Source organism: Oncorhynchus nerka, linkage group LG14 (genome assembly GCF_034236695.1).
Source record: "Oncorhynchus nerka isolate Pitt River linkage group LG14, Oner_Uvic_2.0, whole genome shotgun sequence".
NCBI classification, from domain to species: Eukaryota; Metazoa; Chordata; class Actinopteri; order Salmoniformes; family Salmonidae; genus Oncorhynchus; species Oncorhynchus nerka.
Window position 1 is genome coordinate 79,593,816 of NC_088409.1, and position 18,434 is coordinate 79,612,249.

At 46.1% G+C, this 18,434-nt stretch overlaps 1 protein-coding gene across 4 annotated transcripts in view; it reads left to right on the top strand.

Annotated features, from left to right (window-relative positions):
• The window catches only part of LOC115141946 (glycerophosphodiester phosphodiesterase domain-containing protein 5-like), a 124,290-nt gene that overhangs the window by 95,750 nt on the left and 10,106 nt on the right, over window positions 1–18,434 (top strand). For all 4 annotated transcript variants that reach the window (XR_010458542.1, XM_029681372.2, XM_065000472.1 and 1 more), the window contains 4 exons: window positions 3,729–3,874; window positions 6,228–6,310; window positions 16,545–16,695; window positions 17,837–18,058. Coding sequence is in view for 3 of the 4 variants with exons in the window: in XM_029681372.2 (XP_029537232.1) it covers window positions 3,729–3,874; window positions 6,228–6,310; window positions 16,545–16,695; window positions 17,837–18,058 (602 nt within the window). In the remaining variant the exon portion in view is untranslated. The remainder of the gene's footprint in view (window positions 1–3,728; window positions 3,875–6,227; window positions 6,311–16,544; window positions 16,696–17,836; window positions 18,059–18,434) is intronic.

The following is an 18,434-nucleotide window of genomic DNA, read 5'->3' on the forward strand; positions in this document are numbered from 1 at the left end:
TGCGCGATTTTTAACAGAATGTTCAAAAAAGTAGAGGGTCGACTTAAGAGGTTAAGCATGTTCCAGTTTAGGTCGCCTAGCAGCACGAGCTCTGAAGATAGATGGGGGGGCAATCAGTTCACATATGGTGTCCAGAGCACAGCTGGGGGCAGAGGGTGGTCTATAGCAGGCGGCAACGGTGAGAGACTTGTTTTTAGAGAGGTGGATTTTTAAAAGTAGAAGTTCAAATTGTTTGGGTACAGACCTGGATAGTAGGACAGAACTCTGCAGGCTATCTTTGCAGTAGATTGCAACACCGCCCCCTTTGGCAGTTCTATCTTGTCTGAAAATGTTGTAGTTTGGAATGAAGATTTCAGAATTTTTGGTGGTCTTCCTAAGCCAGGATTCAGACACAGCTAGAACATCCGGGTTGGCAGAGTGTGCTAAAGCAGTGAATAGAACAAACTCAGGGAGGAGGCTTCTAATGTTAACATGCATGAAACCAAGGCTATTACGGTTACAGAAGTCGTCAAAAGAGAGCACCTGGGGAATAGGAGTGGAGCTAGGCACTGCAGGGCCTGGATTCACCTCTACATCGCCAGATGAACATAGGAGGAGTAGAATAAGGGTGCGGCTAAAAGCAATAAGAATTGGTCGTCTAGAACGTCTGGAACAGAGAGTAAAGGTTGGTTGGGGGTCACGGCGATTTAGACAGCTAGCCAGGCCATCGGTAGCAAGCTAGCATAGGATGGAGGTCTGTTGTTAGCCACCTCTTGCGTTCCGTCAGTAGATTAGTGGGGTTCCGTGTGGTAGAGGGGATTAATCCAAATCACACAACAACAACAAAAATAAAAACAATAGATATAGTTATAGAGGCCCAAGAAGAAAACATAATAATAATAAAAATAAATAAATTGTCCGATTGTCTATTCAGATAGCAGCCGGTAAGACAGCTAACGGTTAGCAGGCCGCAGATGGGCGTTCAGGTAACGTCGCGACGGAGGAGCCAGCCGGATCTCCTTCGGATAGATAACGTCGGCAGTCCAGTTGTGAAGGCCCGGTGGGGCTCCGCGTAGGCAGTAAAACGGGTCCGGATAGGTGACTGCAGCCCAGGAGTGATTGATGGAACTCAGGAGTGATTGACGGAGCTGGCTAGCTCCGGAATAATTGATGTTTGCTCCGGAATCGACGAAAGCCGATAGTCACACGGATAGCAGCTAGTTAGCTGTGAGATCCGGGTATGAATGTCCAGAGAGCAGTTGAAATCCAGGGACATGGAGAGAAAAATTGGTCCGGTATGTTCCGTTCCGAGCCGCGCTGCGCCGTACAAAACTGGCGATAGATTTTCGAGCTAAAGGATAGCTGATTACCACAAACTGTGGTTAGCTGAATACTAACGATTTGCCAGTAAAAAAGCTAACTAGCTTCTGAACTAGCTTCTGAACTAGCTTCTGAACTAGCTTCTGAACTAGCTTCTGAACTAGCTTCTGAACTAGCTTCTGAACTAGCTTCTGAACTAGCTTCTGAACTAGCTTCTGAACTAGCTTCTGAGCTAGCTTCTGGGCTAGCTTCTGGGCTAGCTTCTGGCTAGCTTCTGACTAGCTTCTTGGAGGATTACAGATTTGAGGTAAATAATACTTTTTTATAAATATAAATTGGTGAGGCGGGTTGCAGGAGAGTGTTTTGAAGATGAGTTGATGGAAAATAAAAATAAAATGTACGTGAAAAAAGTTGTAAATATATATATATATACAGGACACGACAAGACGAGGACAAAAGACGTCTGAACTGCTATGCCATCTTGGTTCACTTGAAATTGAGCTCAGGTGCATCCTGTTTCCATTGATCATCCTTGAGATGTTTCTACAACTTGATTGGAGTCCACCTGTGGTAAATTCAATGGATTGGACATGATTTGGAAAGGCACACACCTGTCTATGTAAGGTCCCACAGTTGACCGTGCATGTCAGAGCAAAAACCAAGCTATGAGGTCGAAGGAATTGTCCGTAGAGCGCAGGGACAGGATTGTGTCGAGGCACAGATCTGGGGAAGGGTACCAAAAGATTTCTGCAGCATTGAAGGTCCCCAAGAACACAGTGGCCTCCATCATTCTTAAATGGAAGAAGTTTGGAACCGCCAAGACTCTTCCTAGAGCTGGCCAGCTGGCCAAAATTAGCAATTGTAGGAGAAGGGCCTTTGTCAGGGAGGTGATCAAGAACCCGATGTTCACTCTTCCAGAGTTCCTCTGTGGAGATGGGAGAATCTTCCAGAAGGACAACCATCTCTGCAGCACGCCACCAATCAGGCTTTTATGGTCGAGTGGTCAGATGGATGCCACTCCTCAGTAAAAGGCACATCTCTGGTCTGATGAAACCAATATTGAACCAAGTGTCACATCTGGAGGAAACCAGGCCTACTGTGAAGCATGGTGGTGTCGGCATCATGCGGTGGGGATATTTTTCAGTGGCAGGGACTGAGAGACTAGTCAGGATCGAGGGAAAGATGAATGGAGCAAAGTAGAGATCCTTGATGAAAACCTGCTCCAGAGCACTCAAGACCTCAGACTGGGGCAAAGGTTCACCTTCCAACAGCACAATGACCTTAAACACACAGCCAAGACAACGCAGGAGTGGCTTCTGGACAAGTCTCTGAATGTCCTTGAGTGGCCCAGCTAGAGCCTGGATTTGAGCCCGACCGAACATCTCTGGAGTGACTTGAGAATAGCTGTGCAGCAACGATCCCCATCCAACCTGATAGAGATTGAGAGGATCTGCAGAGAAGAATGGGAGAAACTCTGCAAATACAGGTGTGCCAAGCTTCCAAAGAAGACTCAAGGTTGTTATCGCTGCTAAAGGTGCTTCACCAAAGTACTGAGTAAAGGGTCTGAATACTTATGTAAATGTGATGGTTTTGTATTTTTTTCATACATTTCCAAAAATGTATACAAACCTGTTTTTATTTTGTCATTATGAGGTATTGTATGTAGATAATTTTTTCTCAATCTATTTAATCCATTTTAGGATAAGGCTGTAACGTAACAACGTGTGGAAAAAGTCAAGGGGCCTGAATACTTTCCGAATGCACTGTATATCTCTTCAACAAATGAAATCTATTTCAGTGCAGAATACATTAGCCTGTGGTTTAGCGGTGGCTTACAGAGGTCAGTAGGTCCTGGATGTGAGGTTAGATGTGTAGCTAGCTGGTGTGCCTCTGTGAATGCCAGAGAGGTTCTGAGGGCAGAGGGTGTGTCTGTAACAAGAGTTCTTCTGACGCAGTTGATCTGGCCTAAGTACTGACCTTGAAATGAATCCGACCTCCTGTGTCAGTGATGTACTCTAGCTACATTCATCATCACTTACCTGCACTACAGCGCACAGAGATGGAACAGGAGAAAGTGTGGCTAGAGGCTGGCTGGCTTTGACACTGTATATATCTCAACCCAAACTGTCCACGTAAAATGTTAAGAAACATTGAGTGAATGGTCTTCCTGCTCATAGAGAAGCTACTTTCAGATGTGCTATTTATTTATTTCTTTGACCATCTCAGTATAATAGACATCCGTGACAAGAGCAAAAAAGCATTCCATGACATTGAAGCTTTTGGCCATAGCTATTCTATATACTCAGGTGTTCTATTAATTTTGTTTTAATTGTCTACCCCAGGGTTTCTATTCATTATATAGCTATGTTGTGTTCTACGCCCGCCCCAGGGTTTCTATTCATTCCATATCCATGTTGTGTTCTGCCCAGGGTTCCAGGTGGTGGTTCTCCTGCTCTACCTGAGTGTTCTACTGGGCCTCTACATGGCCCCCCTTTCCATCACCTCCCCCTGCATCATGGACCACACCAACCTCACTCCACGCCCTGATGTCATTGGCCACCAGGGCGCCCCCATGGTGAGTCAGCTGAACCAGCTGCCCAATCAGAGGACTTGTAGGGGGAGGCACCTCCTACACTATGCTTATAGAGTATACAATAACAGACCCATAGAGATGTAACCTACATAGAGGGCACTAAAGAAACAATGCTGGCCGACAGTTTCTTCATATTTCCACCCACTCACTTCCTTCATACTACCTATGGCTCTATTCTAGTGTATTAATGACCCTCTGAACCCGAGCTGAAAATAGACCAGAAATAGATGCTGTAAACAGACTTATGGGCTTTCTGTAAGCACTATATAGAAACTATAGGCTATTGTATGTGAGAGTCCTTACCTATCAGCTCAATCTATAGACGTAAGATTTCATATGATACCATGTTTAGTATTTCTTCACTTGTTTTCTTCATTCATATCACGTAGTGCTGCATTTCTCCCCAGGCATGCCTTTCCTTTCCGGCATCTAAAAGCAGTGTATTTGATTGAGAGGAAGTGTGAGTGTGTGAGAGAGCCCACGCCTGCTTTGTTTGTCTTGATTTGTTTGACTTGTCAGCCAAATGCTGTATGACTGCATACTATATAAGCCTAGTGCATGAAGAATTCTCATGCTGTTGCCAAAGCCTCACCGCTCAACTCCTAACACAGGGTTTCCCAAACATTTTTGGCCCGTGACCCCATTTTGCTCAAAAAAATTATTTGGGACCCCACCAATTAAAATGTTTTATTTAATCACCAGCCAATGTTTACTTTTTAAATTTGGGCTATAACAGTCTATTACAAATCAGTCTGGCAGTGTTTTTGACAGTATTTCAATCTGAAGCTGATATGGTTTGAAGTGACTGAAATGCATCAGAAAGGTATTGGGAAGTTCAGAAGATCATCAGGCAATAATGTTGTATGATCTTTTGTGTAGAAAATAACATCATTAGCTAGGTTTCCATCCAATCCAACAGATTTTTCATGCGAATATTCTAAAATATGCATAAAGAAAATATGCCAATTGTCCACCAAACTGACTTGTTTGCAGATAAAAATCAGTGCGTACTGACAGTGCACATAAAATGTACTTTTTCACCTAAGTGTTGATGTACCAAATAAAAATAGAATGTTCATTGTGTTTCCATGGCATTTTCAACGCTTCCAATAGTTTTGTCACAAACTGTTGTGTTAAATAGCAAATGGGCCTACTCTGGTCTTCGCACGTGCACTCTAGCCAACAGCTCGCAGATACAATGAGCAAAACAATATTTGCTCATAATTCATTTTACAGACACCACAAGATCCCACCATGTCGAACTAACAAATTACTTTTTGGCATCTATAAAATGGTACCGAAACTTGCTGTTTCCATCACAGCTGTCGTGATTTTTTTTACTGTATGACTTTCATATAAACTGTGGATGGAAACGTGGTTACAGATTTTCTTTTTCTCTCGGTCTAATTTAGTGCTTGGTCTTGTCCACTCGGTTCTAACAGCTTGTGGGCAAAGTAAAGGGAAACCACACATACCAACATGTTCCTGAGAGTCATGTCTTTCAGTGATGGGGTCATAATAATTTGTAGCTTAAACCATTCAAAAGCCACATTTGTAGGAAGGAAACAGAAACCTCTCTGTTTAATATAACTGCATCTAGTGGTTACCAGATGTTACTGAGGTAACCCCTTGTTCGATGAACTAAGTGTGAGTTTGCTCTCGCGACCCCAATCAGGCTTCCCCTAGTTTGAGAAACACTGTCCTAACGACTCGTACACATGACACATCCAGCGAGCTGCAGACAGACACACACACACACACCCCTGCTCTGCTCCCCAACCAGCCAGTTGGGGCATGTTACAGTAGTTGATCACCCCAGAAGTAAAACACTGTGGTGGAATTAACAGTCTTAAAGACCTGAGAACTCCCCCAGGACACACCACATGACCCACTCTGTTTACCAGCAGCACTTTACATTGACTTTCCCAGGCTTCCAGTTCCCTCACAGTATTACAGTTTGAACTACAGTATCACTGACTTATCAGTTTGACCCATGTGGCCTGGTATTGTGTATTGCACAAGTCATTATGTTCAATAGTCTGTTGTTTATCAAACATGAGCTCATAACCCATGACTTTTAACTGGAATCCATTCTCCAAGTTTCCTCACAGCCATTTAAAGGGACATTTTAAAAAATTGTCAAATTCATATTCATCTCCAGCACCACCCCAACAACATACTATGTGAAAATGGAGCATTTCAACTGAGTATTAGACTTCTGAAACTTATATGAAACTGTGAACTCTCAGATTGCAGTAAGGTATATGAACCTCTCTGACCTCCAAGATACATCAATATAATGTATGTGCTGATGTTCCTCTCTGTCTGTCTGTAGCTGGCTCCAGAGAACACTATCCTGTCTTTCCAGAGGGCTCTGCAGATGAACGTCAGTGGGCTGGAGGCTGACGTGGCCATCAGGTACACACACACACACACACACACACACACACACACACACCCCCCGAAAGAGATCAGTAGGGAGTCCCGTCAAGTCTGTTGTGGTTGATGGAGGAGTCCAGCCAAGCACAGGTCATTCTGCTGGTCTGGCCCTCCTGTCCAGGATTCAAACCCTTATAGTCAGGCAGGCAGGCGGCATGACAGAAAGCCAAGTCTAGGTCCAAAAGGCTTCTTAGCAGCTTCTACCCCCACAAGCCATAAGACACCTGAACAGCTAATCAAATGGTTACCCAGACTATTTGCATTGCCCCCCCCCCGCCCCCCGCAGTTGCTGCTACTTGCTGTTTATTGTCTATGCATAGTCACTTTACCACTACCTATAAATTACCTCAACTAACCGGTGACAGTTTTAGCAGCAGTAGCAGTGGTGGTAGCAGCGGTGGTAGTAGCAGTGGTAGCAGTTGCAGTTTTGGCAGTAGCAGCGGTGGTGGTGGTGGTAGCAGCAGTGGTATCAGTAGTAGTAGTTGCAGTTTTAGCAGTAGTAGTAGTAGTAACAGTTTTAGCATTAGCAGCAGTGGTAGTAGTAGTAGCGGTAGTAGTTTTAGCAGTAGTAGTAGTAGTAGTAGTAGTAACAGTTTTAGCATTAGCAGCAGCGGTGGTGATAGTAGTAGTAGTAACAGTTTTAGCATTAGCAGCAGTGGTAGTAGTAGTAGCGGTAGTAGTTTTAGCAGTAGTAGTAGTAGTAGTAACAGTTTTAGCATTAGCAGCAGCGGTGGTGATAGTAGTAGTAGTAACAGTTTTAGCATTAGCAGCAGTGGTAGTAGTAGTAGCGGTAGTAGTTTTAGCAGTAGCGGTCGCTGCAGGAGGAGGAGGACACCGGAAAGCTAAGTCTAGGTCCAAAAGACTTCTTAGCAGCTTCTACCCCCAAGCCATAAGACGACTCCTGAACAGCTAATCAAATGGTTACCCAGACTATTTGCACTGCCCCCCGACCCTTTCAGCTGCTGCTACTCGCTGTTTATTATCTATGCATAGTCACTTTTAACACTACCTACATATTACCTCAACTAACCGGTGACAGTTTTAGCAGCAGTAGCACTGGTGGTAGTAGCAGTGGTAGTAGCAGCGGTAGCAGTAGCAGCCATAGTAGTTGCAGTTTTAGCAGTAGCAGCGGTGAAGGTGGTGGTGGTAGTAGTAGTAGCAGCAGTGGTATCAGTAGCAGTGGTAGTAGTTGCAGTTTTAGCAGTAGTAGTAGCAGTTGTAACAGTTTTAGCATTAGTAGCAGCGGTAGTAGTAGTAGTAGCAGCGGTAGTAGTTTTAGCAGTAGCGGTGGCGGCAGAAGCAGGAGTAGGAGGACACCGGAAAGCTAAGTCTAGGTCCAAAAGGCTTCTTAGCAGCTTCTACTATTTGAATTGCCCCACCCCTTTAAGCTGCTGCTACTCTGTTTATTATCTATGCACTGTCACTCTAACACTACCTACATATTACTTCAACTAACCGGTGACAGTTTTAGCAGCAGTAGTAGTAGCAGCGGTTTTAGTAGTAGCAGCAGCGGTAGTAGCATCGGTTTTAGTAGAAGTAGCAGCGGTTTTAGTAGTAGCAGCAGCAGTTTTAGCAGTAGCAGCGGTAGTTGCAGCAGCGGTTTTAACAGCAGCAGTTTTAGCAGTAGCAGCGGTAATAGTAGCAGTAGCAGCGGTAGTAGTTTTAGCAGTAGCGGTGGCGGCAGAAGCAGGAGTAGGAGGACACCGGAAAGCTAAGTCTAGGTCCAAAAGGCTTCTTAGCAGCTTCTACTATTTGAATTGCCCCACCCCTTTAAGCTGCTGCTACTCTGTTTATTATCTATGCACTGTCACTCTAACACTACCTACATATTACTTCAACTAACCGGTGACAGTTTTAGCAGCAGTAGTAGCAGCGGTTTTAGTAGTAGCAGCAGCGGTAGTAGCATCGGTTTTAGTAGAAGTAGCAGCGGTTTTAGTAGTAGCAGCAGCAGTTTTAGCAGTAGCAGCGGTAGTTGCAGCAGCGGTTTTAACAGCAGCAGTTTTAGCAGTAGCAGCGGTAATAGTAGCAGTAGCAGCGGTAGCAGTACTAGCCATTTTAGCTGTCGAAGTAGTAGTTTTAGTAGTAGCAGCAGCAGTTTTAGCAATAGCAGAGGTAGTAGTAGCAGTTTTAGCAGCGGTAGCAGTTTTAGCAGTAGCAGCAGTAGTAGCAGCAGTAGTAGTAGCAGCAGTGGTAGTAGTAGCAGTAGCAGCAGTGGTAGCAGTTTTAGCAGTAGCAGCGGTTTTAGCAGTAGCAGCGATAGTTACAGCAGTTTTAGTAGTAGTAGTTGTAACAGTAGTAGTAACAGTTTTAGCATTAGCAGCAGCGGTAGTAGTTTTAGCAGTAGCAGCGGTGGTGGTAGCAGCAGCAGTAGTAGTAGTGTACTGTTTTAGCAGGACACCGGAAAGCCAAGTCTATTTCCAAAAGGCTTCTTAGCAGCTTCTACCCCCAAGCCATAAGATGACTGTCGCTTTAGTAGTAGCAGCACTGGTAGTAGCAGCGGTTTTAGCAGTAGCAGCGGTTTTAGCAGTAGCAGCACTGGTAGTAGCAGCAGTTTTAGCAGTAGCAGCGGTAGTAGTAGCAGTTTCAGCAGTAGCAGCGGTAGTAGTAGCAGCAGTTTTAGTGGTAGTAGTAGCGGTAGTAGCAGCAGTTTCAGCAGTAGCAGCGGTAGTAGCAGCAGTTTTAGTGGTAGTAGTAGCAGTTTTAGCAGTAGCAGCGGTAGTAGTTTTAGCAGTAGCAGCAGCAGTTTTAGCAGTAGCAGCGGCAGTGGTAGTTGTAATAACAGTTTTAGCAGTAGCAGCGGTAGCAGTTTTAGCGGTAGCATCGGTAACAATACTAGCCGTTGTAGTAGTTGTTGTTTTAGTAGTGGCGGCGGTAGCAGCGGTGGTAGTTTAGTAGCAGCGGTGGTAGTTTTTGTAGTTGTAGTTGCAGCAGTGGTAGTTGTAGCAGTGGTAGCAGCGGCGGTAGTTTTCAGCGGCAGTCATTTTAGTAGTAGTCGCAGCGGCGGCGGTAGGTTTAGTAGTAGTCGCAGCGGCGGCGGTAGGTTTAGTAGTAGTCGCAGCGGAGGCGGTAGATTTAGTAGTAGTATGGGCGGCGGCGGTAGTTTTATTAGCAGCGGCGGTCATTTTAGTAGCAGCTGTCGCGGTACTTTTAGTAATAGTAGTAGTATCAGAAGTGCCGGTAGTTTTAGTAGTTTTATTAGCAGCGGCGGTCATTTTAGTAGCAGCTGTCGCGGTACTTTTAGTAGTAGTATCAGAAGTGCCGGTAGTTTTAGTAGTAGTAGTAGTAGCAGCAGCGGTAGTAGCAGCGGCGGTAGTTTTAGTAATAGTAGTAGTATCAGAAGTGGCAGTAGTTTTAGTAGTAGTAGTAGTAGTAGCGGCAGCGGCGGTAGTTTTTGTTGTAGTAGTGGCAGCTGCGGTAGTAGTAGTAATAGTAGCTGCAAGCGGCGGCGGCGGTAATTTTAGTAATAGTAGCTGCAAGCGGCAGCGGTGGTAGTTTTAGTAATAGCGGCGGTGGTAGATTTAGTAGTAGTAGTAGTAGTCGCAGCAGCGGCGGAAGATTTAGTAGTAGTAGTAGCAGCAGCGGCGGAAGATTTAGTAGTAGTATGGGCGGCAGCGGCGGTAGTTTTATTAACAGCGGTGGCGGTAGTTTTATTACCAGCGGCGGCGGTAGTTTTATTACCAGCGGTGGCGGTAGTTTTAGTAGCGGCGGCAGTAGTTTTAGTAGTGGCAGCGGCGGTAGTTTTAGTAGTGGCAGCGGCGGTAGTTTTAGTAATAGTAGCAGCGGCGGCGGTAACTTTAGCGGTGGGGGTAGTTTTAGTAGCTGCGGTGGGGGTAGTTTTAGTAGCTGCGACGGGGGTAGTTTTAGTAGTAGTAGCAGCAGCGGCGGAAGATTTAGTAGTAGTATGGGCGGCAGCGGCGGTAGTTTTATTAGCGGCGGTAGTTTTATTAATTGCAGCGGCGGTAGATTCAGTAGTAGTAGTAGCTGCGGCGGTAGATTTAGTAGTAGTATCAGAAGTGGCTGTAGTTTTAGCAGTAGCAGCGGCGGTAGTTTTTGTTGTAGTAGTGGCAGCGGCAGTAGTAGTAGTAATAGTAGCTGCAAGTGGCGGCGGCGGTAGATGTAGTAGTAGCGGCGGTAGATTTAGTAGTAGCGGCGGTAGATTTAGTAGTAGCGGCGGTAGTTTTAGTAGTAGCGGCGGTAGTTTTAGTAGTAGCGGCGGGAGTTTTAGTAGTAGCGGCTGTAGTTTTAGTAGTAGTAGCGGCGGTAGTTTTAGTAGCGGCGGTAGATTTAGTAGTAGTAGTAGTAGCGGCGGTAGATTTAGTAGTAGTAGCGGCGGTAGATTTAGTAGTAGTAGTAGTAGTAGCGGCGGTAGATTTAGTAGTAGTAGTAGTAGTAGTAGCGGCGGTTGTTTTAGTAGTAGCGGTGGCAGTTTTAGTAGCTTTTAGCGGCTGCGGTGGCGGCAGTACTTTTAGTAGCAGCGGCGGTAGTTTTGGTAGCAGCAGCGGCGGTAGTTTTGGTAGCAGCAGCGGCGGTAGTTTTGGTAGCAGCAGCGGCGGTAGTTTTGGTAGCAGCAGCGGCGGTAGTTTTAGTAGTAGTAGCGGCGGTAGTTTTGGTAGCAGCAGCGGCGGTAGTTTTGGTAGTAGTAGCGGCGGTAGTTTTGGTAGTAGTAGCGGCGGTAGTTTTAGTAGTAGTAGCGGCGGTAGTTTTGGTAGTAGTAGCGGCGGTAGTTTTGGTAGTAGTAGCGGCGGTAGTTTTAGTAGTAGTAGCGGCGGTAGTTTTAGTAGTAGTAGCGGCGGTAGTTTTAGTAGTAGTAGCGGCGGTAGTTTTAGTAGTAGTAGCGGCGGTAGTTTTAGTAGTAGTAGCGGCGGTAGTTTTAGTAGTAGTAGCGGCGGTAGTTTTGGTAATATTAACTGCACGCGAAGTTAGTTTTAGTGGCAGTAACAGCGGCGGCAGTAGTTTTAGTAGCGGCGGCAGTAGTTTTAGTAGTGGCAGCGGCGGCGGTAGTTTTAGTAGCTGCGACGGGGGTAGTTTTAGTAGCTGCGACGGGGGTAGTTTTAGTAGCTGCGACGGGGGTAGTTTTAGTAGCTGCGACGGGGGTAGTTTTAGTAGTAGTAGTAGAAGTAGCGGCAGCGGCGGTAGTTTTAGTAGTGGCGGTAGTTTTAGTCGCGGCAGCAGTATTAGCAGTAGTAGCGGCAGCAGTATTAGCAGTAGTAGCAGCGGTAGTAGTAGTAGTAGTATTAGCAGCAGTTTTAGCAGTAGCAGCGGTAGTAGCAGTAGCTCTTTTAGCAGTAGCAGCGGTAGTAGCAGTAGCCCTTTTAGCAGTAGCAGCGGTAGTAGCAGTAGCCCTTTTAGCAGTAGCAGCAGCGGTAGTAGCAGTAGCCCTTTTAGCAGTAGCAGCAGCGGTAGTAGCAGTATCCCTTTTAGCAGTAGCAGCAGCGGTAGTAGCAGTATCCCTTTTAGCAGTAGTAGCAGCGGTAGTAGCAGTAGCCCTTTTAGCAGTAGTAGCAGCGGTAGTAGCAGTAGCCCTTTTAGCAGTAGTAGCAGCGGTAGTAGCAGTAGCCCTTTTAGCAGTAGTAGCAGCGGTAGTAGCAGTAGCCCTTTTAGCAGTAGCAGCGGTAGTAGCAGTAGCCCTTTTAGCAGTAGCAGCCTTGGTGGTAGTAGTTTTATCAGTTGTGGTGGTATTAGTTGTAGCTGCGGTGGTAGTAGTAGCGGTTTTAGCAGTAGCAGCAGTAGTTGTAGCCCTTTTAGCAGAAGTTGTGGTGGTAGAAGTAGCAGCCAGGACAGCACTTTCATAGACCCATGGCTGTTTTTAGATAACATGAGATGGATGACAAGATGAGCTAGAAGAGAAAATTCCATAGAGGACATGCTTGTGAATGAGTTGGCTGGAGTGTGCATTTGCGCACATAGATGTTTGTTTATTTATTTATTTATTTCACCTTTATTTAACCAGGTAGGCAAGTTGAGAACAAGTTCTCATTTACAATTGCGACCTGGCCAAGATAAAGCAAAGTTGAGAATCTGTGCTATGATTTAAAGATTGCTGTACACCAGCGGAACCCATCCAACTTGAAGGAGCTGGAGCAGTTTTGGCTTGAAGAATGGGCAAAAAACCCAGTGGCTAGATGTGCCAAGAGACTTGCAGCTGTAATTGCTGCACAAGGTGGCTCAATCAAATCAAATATTATTTGTCACATACACATGGTTAGCAGATGTTAATGTGAGTGTAGCGAAATGCTTGTGCTTCTAGTTCCGACTATGCAGTAATAACCAACGAGTAATCTAACCTAACAATTTCACAACAACTACCTTAAACACACAAGTGTAAAAGGATGAAGAATATGTACATAAAGATATATGAATGAGTGATGGTACGGAACAGCATAGGCAAGATGCAGTAGAGGGTATCGAGAACAGTATATACATATGAGATGAGTAATGTAGGGTATGTAAACATTATATTAAGTGGCATTGTTTTTAAAGTGGCTAGTGATACATTTTTTACATGAATTTTTCCATTATTAAAGTGGTTGGAGTGGGTATGTTGGCAGCAGCCACTCAATGTTAGTGGTGGCTGTTTAACTGTCTGATGGCCTTGAGATAGAAAGTGTTTTTCAGTCTCTCGGTCCCTGCTTTGATGCACCTGTACTGACCTCGGCCTTCTGGATGATAGCTGGGTGAACAGACAGTGGCTCGGGTGGTTGTTGTCCTTGATGATCTTTATGGCCTTCCTGTGACATCGGGTGGTGTAGGTGTCCTGGAGTGCAGGTAGTTTGCCCCCGGTGAATGCGTTGTGCAGACCTCACTACCCTCTGGAGAGCCTTACGGTTGTGGGTGGAGCAGTTACCTTACCAGGCGGTGATACAGCCCGACCAGGATGCTCTCGATTGCGCATCTGTAAAAGTTTGAGTGCTTTTGGTGACCAGCTGAATTTCTTGAGCCTCCTGAGGTTGAAGAGGCGCTGCTGCGCCTTCTTCACCATGCTGTCTGTGTGGGTGGACCAATTCAGTTTGTCCGTGATGTATACGCCAAGGAACTTAACTTACTACCCTCTCCACTACTGTCTCGTCGATGTGGATAGGGGGTGCTCCCTCTGCTGTTTCCTGAAGTCTACGATCATCTCCTTTGTTTTGTTGACGTTGAGTGTGAGGTTATTTTCCTGACACCACACTCAGAGGGCCATCACCTCCTCCCTGAAGGCCGTCTCATCGGTGTTGGTAATCAAGCCTGCCACTGTACTGTCGTCTGCAAACTTGATGATTTGAGTTGGAGGCGTGCATGCCCACGCAGTCGTGGGTGAACAGGGAGTACAGGAGAGGGCTCAGAATGCACCCTTTTGGGGTCCCAGTGTTGAGGATCAGCGGGGTGGAGATGTTGTTACCTACCCTCACCACCTGGGGGCGGCCCATCAGGAAGTCCAGTTACACAGGGCGGGGTCGAGACCCAGGTTGCGATTGCGTCGTCTGTGGACCTATTGGGGTGGTAAGCAAATTGGAGTGGGTCTATGGTGTCAGGTAGGGTGGAGGTGATATGGTCCTTGACTAGTCTCTCAAAGCACTTCATGATGACGGAAGTGAGTGCTACGGGGCGGTAGTCGTTTAGCTCAGTTACCTTAGCTTTCTTGGGAACAGGAACAATGGTGGCCCTCTTGAAGCATGTGGGAACAGCAGACTGGGATAAGGATTGATTGAATATGTTCGTAAACACACCAGCCAGCTGGTCTGCGCATGCTCTGAGGACGCCGTCTGGGCCTGCAGCCTTGCGAGGGTTAACACTTTTAAATGTTTTACTCACGTCGGCTGCAGTGAAGGAGAGTCCGTAGGTTTTGGTAGCGGGCCGTGTCAGTGGCACTGTCTTGTCCTCAAAGCGAGCAAAGAAGTTGTTTAGTCTGTCTGGGAGCAAGACATCCTGGTCCGTGACGGGGACGGTTTTCATTTTATAATCCGTGATTGACTGTAGACTCTGTCACATACCTTTTGTGTCTGAGCCGTTGAATTGCGACTCTACACTGACGCTTAGCTTGTTTGATTGCCTTGCGGAGGGAATAGCTACACTGTTTGTATTCGGTCATGTTTCCGGTCACCTTGCCCTGGTTAAAAGCAGTGGTTCGCGCGAATTCTGCCATCAATCCACGGTTTGGGAATGTTTTAATAGTTGCTGTGGGTACGACATCGCCGATGCACTTGCTAATAAACTCGCTCACCGAATCAGCGTATTTGTCAATGTTGTTGTTTGACGCAATGCGGAACATATCCCAATCCACGTGATCGAAGCAGTCTTGATGCGTGGAATCAGATTGTTCTGACCAGCGTTGAACAGACCTGAGTGCGGGAGCTTCCTGTTTTAGTCTCTGTCTATAGGTAGGGAACAACACAATGGAGTCGTGGTCAGCTTTTCCGAAAGGAGGGCGGGGGAGGGCCTTATATGCGTTGCGGAAGTTAGAATAACAATGATCCAGGGTTTTACCAGCCCTGGTAGCACAATCGATATGCTGATAGAATTTAGGGAGTCTTGTTTTCAGATTAGCCTCGTTAAAATCCCCAGCTACAATGAATGCAGCCTCAGGATATGTGGTTTCCAGTTTACATAGTCAAATAACGTTCATTCAGGGCCGGCCATCTGTGTCTGCTTGGGGAGGAATGTATGCGGCTGTGATTATAATCGAAGAGAATTCTCTTCGTAGATTATGTGGTCGACATTTGATTGTGAGGAATTCTAAGTCAAGTGAACAGAAGGACTTGAGTTCCTGTATGTTGTTATGATCACACCACGTCTCATTAATCATAAGGCATACCCCCTGCCCCTCTTCTTACCAGAAAGATGCTTGTTTCTGTCTGCGCGATGCGTGAAGAAACCAGGTGGCTGTACTGACTCCGATAGCGTGTCTCAAGTGAGCCATGTTTCCGTGAAGCAAAGAACGTTAGTCTCTTATGTCTCTCTGGAATGCTACCTTTGCTCGGATTTCATCAACCTTGTTGTCATGAGACTGGACATTGGCGAGTAGTATGTTGTCATGAGACTGGACATTGGCGAGTAGTATGCTCGGGAGCGGTGCGCGATGTGCCCATCTCCGGAGCCTGATCAGAAGACCGCTTCGTCTGCCCCTTTTACGCCGTCGTTGTTTTGATTCGCCGGCTGGGATCCGATCCATTGTCCTTGGTGGTGGGCAAAACAGAGGATCCGGTTCGGGAAAGTCGTATTCCTGGTCGTAATGATGGTGAGTTGACGTTGCTCTTATATCCAGTAGTTCCTCCAGACTGTATGTAATAAAACCTAAGATTACCTGGGGTACCAATGTAAGAAATAACACAACAAAAAAAATGACTGCGTAGTTTCCTAGGAACGAGGCGGCCATTGACTTTGGGGGGGTGAATAGTTATGCACGCTCAAGTTCTTTTCTCTTTTTTTTCTTTCTTTTTTAAAAACGTATGTCTTGTTTGTGTCACAATAAAACATATTTTGCATCATCAAAGTGGTAGGCATGTTGTGTAAATCAAATGATACAAACCCCCCAAAAATCTATTTTAATTCCAGGTTGTAAGGCAACAAAATAGGAAAAATGCCAAGGGAGGTGAATACTTTCGCAATCCACTGTATGTGTGATGGGCTGGGCTCTGGGCTCATGGTGGAGATGACTAATGAAACCTAAACAGGGCCTGGGCCAGGCTCTATACATCTGCCTGACCAGAGACACAGGAGAGCTATGCACGCGTGTGCACACACGCACAAACACTTGTGCACGCACACACACACACACACACACACACATCTGAAAGGACAGAGGTCATTCTGGCACTTATTAAATATTTCAGTCACACTAAATGGTCACTAAAAACAATGAGGAATGATAGGTTACATGATGTTTTTGTCCGATTTAGTTGCTTGGGATGGAATCTGACAAAAGTGTTGCGATTCTTCTGTTGAATTTGACGAACAATTCCAAGTGTAGGTAATTTGTCGTTTTCCATGTCTTACAACCTGAGGTTAACTGAAAAGGTGGGGAAATGATTTGGCATTCAAAGCGAAGGTAAAGCAAGCAACATGAAAGTAGCTGTGATGTAAAGCTAGTTATGTTGTAAGAAATTCCACAAAATATCACGGGATATAAAAATCTGAGATTTTGAGAAATAAGATCATATCATATTGAAAAAACTGTACGGCAATGAATATACTATTTTATTAGTAGACCTGACTGTTTAACTCTTTCCTGTCCTAGTTTTGACGGGGTGCCATTTCTGATGCGAGACCGCACCTTGAGGAGGACTACAGATGTGGGGAAGGTGTTTCCAGCCAGACAGCTGGACGATGCCTCCTCATTCAACTGGACAGACTTACACAGCCTCAACGCCGGCCAGTGGTTCCTCAAGGTACCACAATATTATTCACAACCCGCTAGGGAGGAATGGTACGGTCTGTCACATCCTCTCTAGGGAGGAATGGTATGGTCTGTCACATCCTCTCTAGGGAGGAATGGTATGGTCTGTCACATCCTCTCTAGGGAGGAATGGTATGGTCTGTCACAACCCGCTAGGGAGGAAGGGTACGGTCTGTCACATCCTCTCTAGGGAGGAATGGTACGGTCTGTCACATCCTCTCTAGGGAGGAATGGTATGGTCTGTCACATCCTCTCTAGGGAGGAATGGTATGGTCTGTCACATCCTCTCTAGGGAGGAATGGTATGGTCTGTCACAACCCGCTAGGGAGGAAGGGTACGGTCTGTCACATCCTCTCTAGGGAGGAATGGTACGGTCTGTCACATCCTCTCTAGGGAGGAATGGTATGGTCTGTCACATCCTCTCTAGGGAGGAATGGTATGGTCTGTCACATCCTCTCTAGGGAGGAATGGTATGGTCTGTCACAACCCGCTAGGGAGGAAGGGTACGGTCTGTCACATCCTCTCTAGGGAGGAATGGTATGGTCTGTCACATCCTCTCTAGGGAGGAATGGTATGGTCTGTCACAACCCGCTAGGGAGGAAGGGTACGGTCTGTCACATCCTCTCTAGGGAGGAATGGTATGGTCTGTCACACTCTCTCTAGGGAGGAATGGTAGGGTCTGTCACAACCCGCTAGGGAGGAATGGTACTGTCTGTCACACCCTCTCTGAGGAATGGTACGGTCTGTCACATCCTCTCTAGGGAGTAATGGTATGGTCTGACACACCCTCTCTAGGGAGGAATGGTATACTCTTATGCCATCTTTCGCTCTCTGAAGGTTTTTAATCATGCAGTAATCACACACCCCTTTCTTTCACTAGGCCTATATTTCTCCTCCAAGCTTTGGGTCCATTTCATTGCCACTCGGCAAATAGGAAATCTGATAAATGTAGAGAAAGTGCCCAATTTTATCAATCAAGATTACTTCACTGGATTGAGTTCAAATAGAATTGACCCAAACCCTGATCTCATCTCTCATCATAAAGTGGTGTATTATTACGATTGCCATATAATCTTATAAATAGAGTAAATTGATCAGATTGACTGTGAGTACCTGTGTGCATTCTCCTCTAGGACGACCCCTTCTGGACGGTCCAGTCCATGGCTCAGAGGGAGGTGATGCTGGTGGGGAACCAGGGTGTGTGTAGTCTGGAGCAGCTGCTGAGGCTAGCCTCCCTCCATAACCAGACAGTGGTTTTTAGCCTGCGACGACCCCCGCACAGACACCCCTGCTACCACAGTTGGATCAACGATACCCTGGAAGTCATACGCCTATCTGGGATTCCACAGCACCTGGTGAGACAGGCAACACTAGTGTACCCGACTCCGATAGGGGTCCTTTGTAGCTCAGTTGGTAGAGCAATGGCGCTTGTAATGCCAGGGTAGTGGGTTTGAATCTCAGGATCACCCATACTTAAAATGTATGCACACATTATTGATTTAAGTCTCTTTGGATTAAAGCATCTGCTAAATGGCATATTATTATATAATATTATTATTATAGATAGTGGACAGAACCTTGTTAGGGCTCAGACACTGTCCCCCTGGGTTATCTAGGGAAATCAAGAGGAGGAAAACGGCACTCATAGTGGAGAGAGGGAACTGACTACTGTCAGCTTGAGGCTGACCTGAAGATTTCCTGTGACATCCATCACTGTCACCAATGTAATAA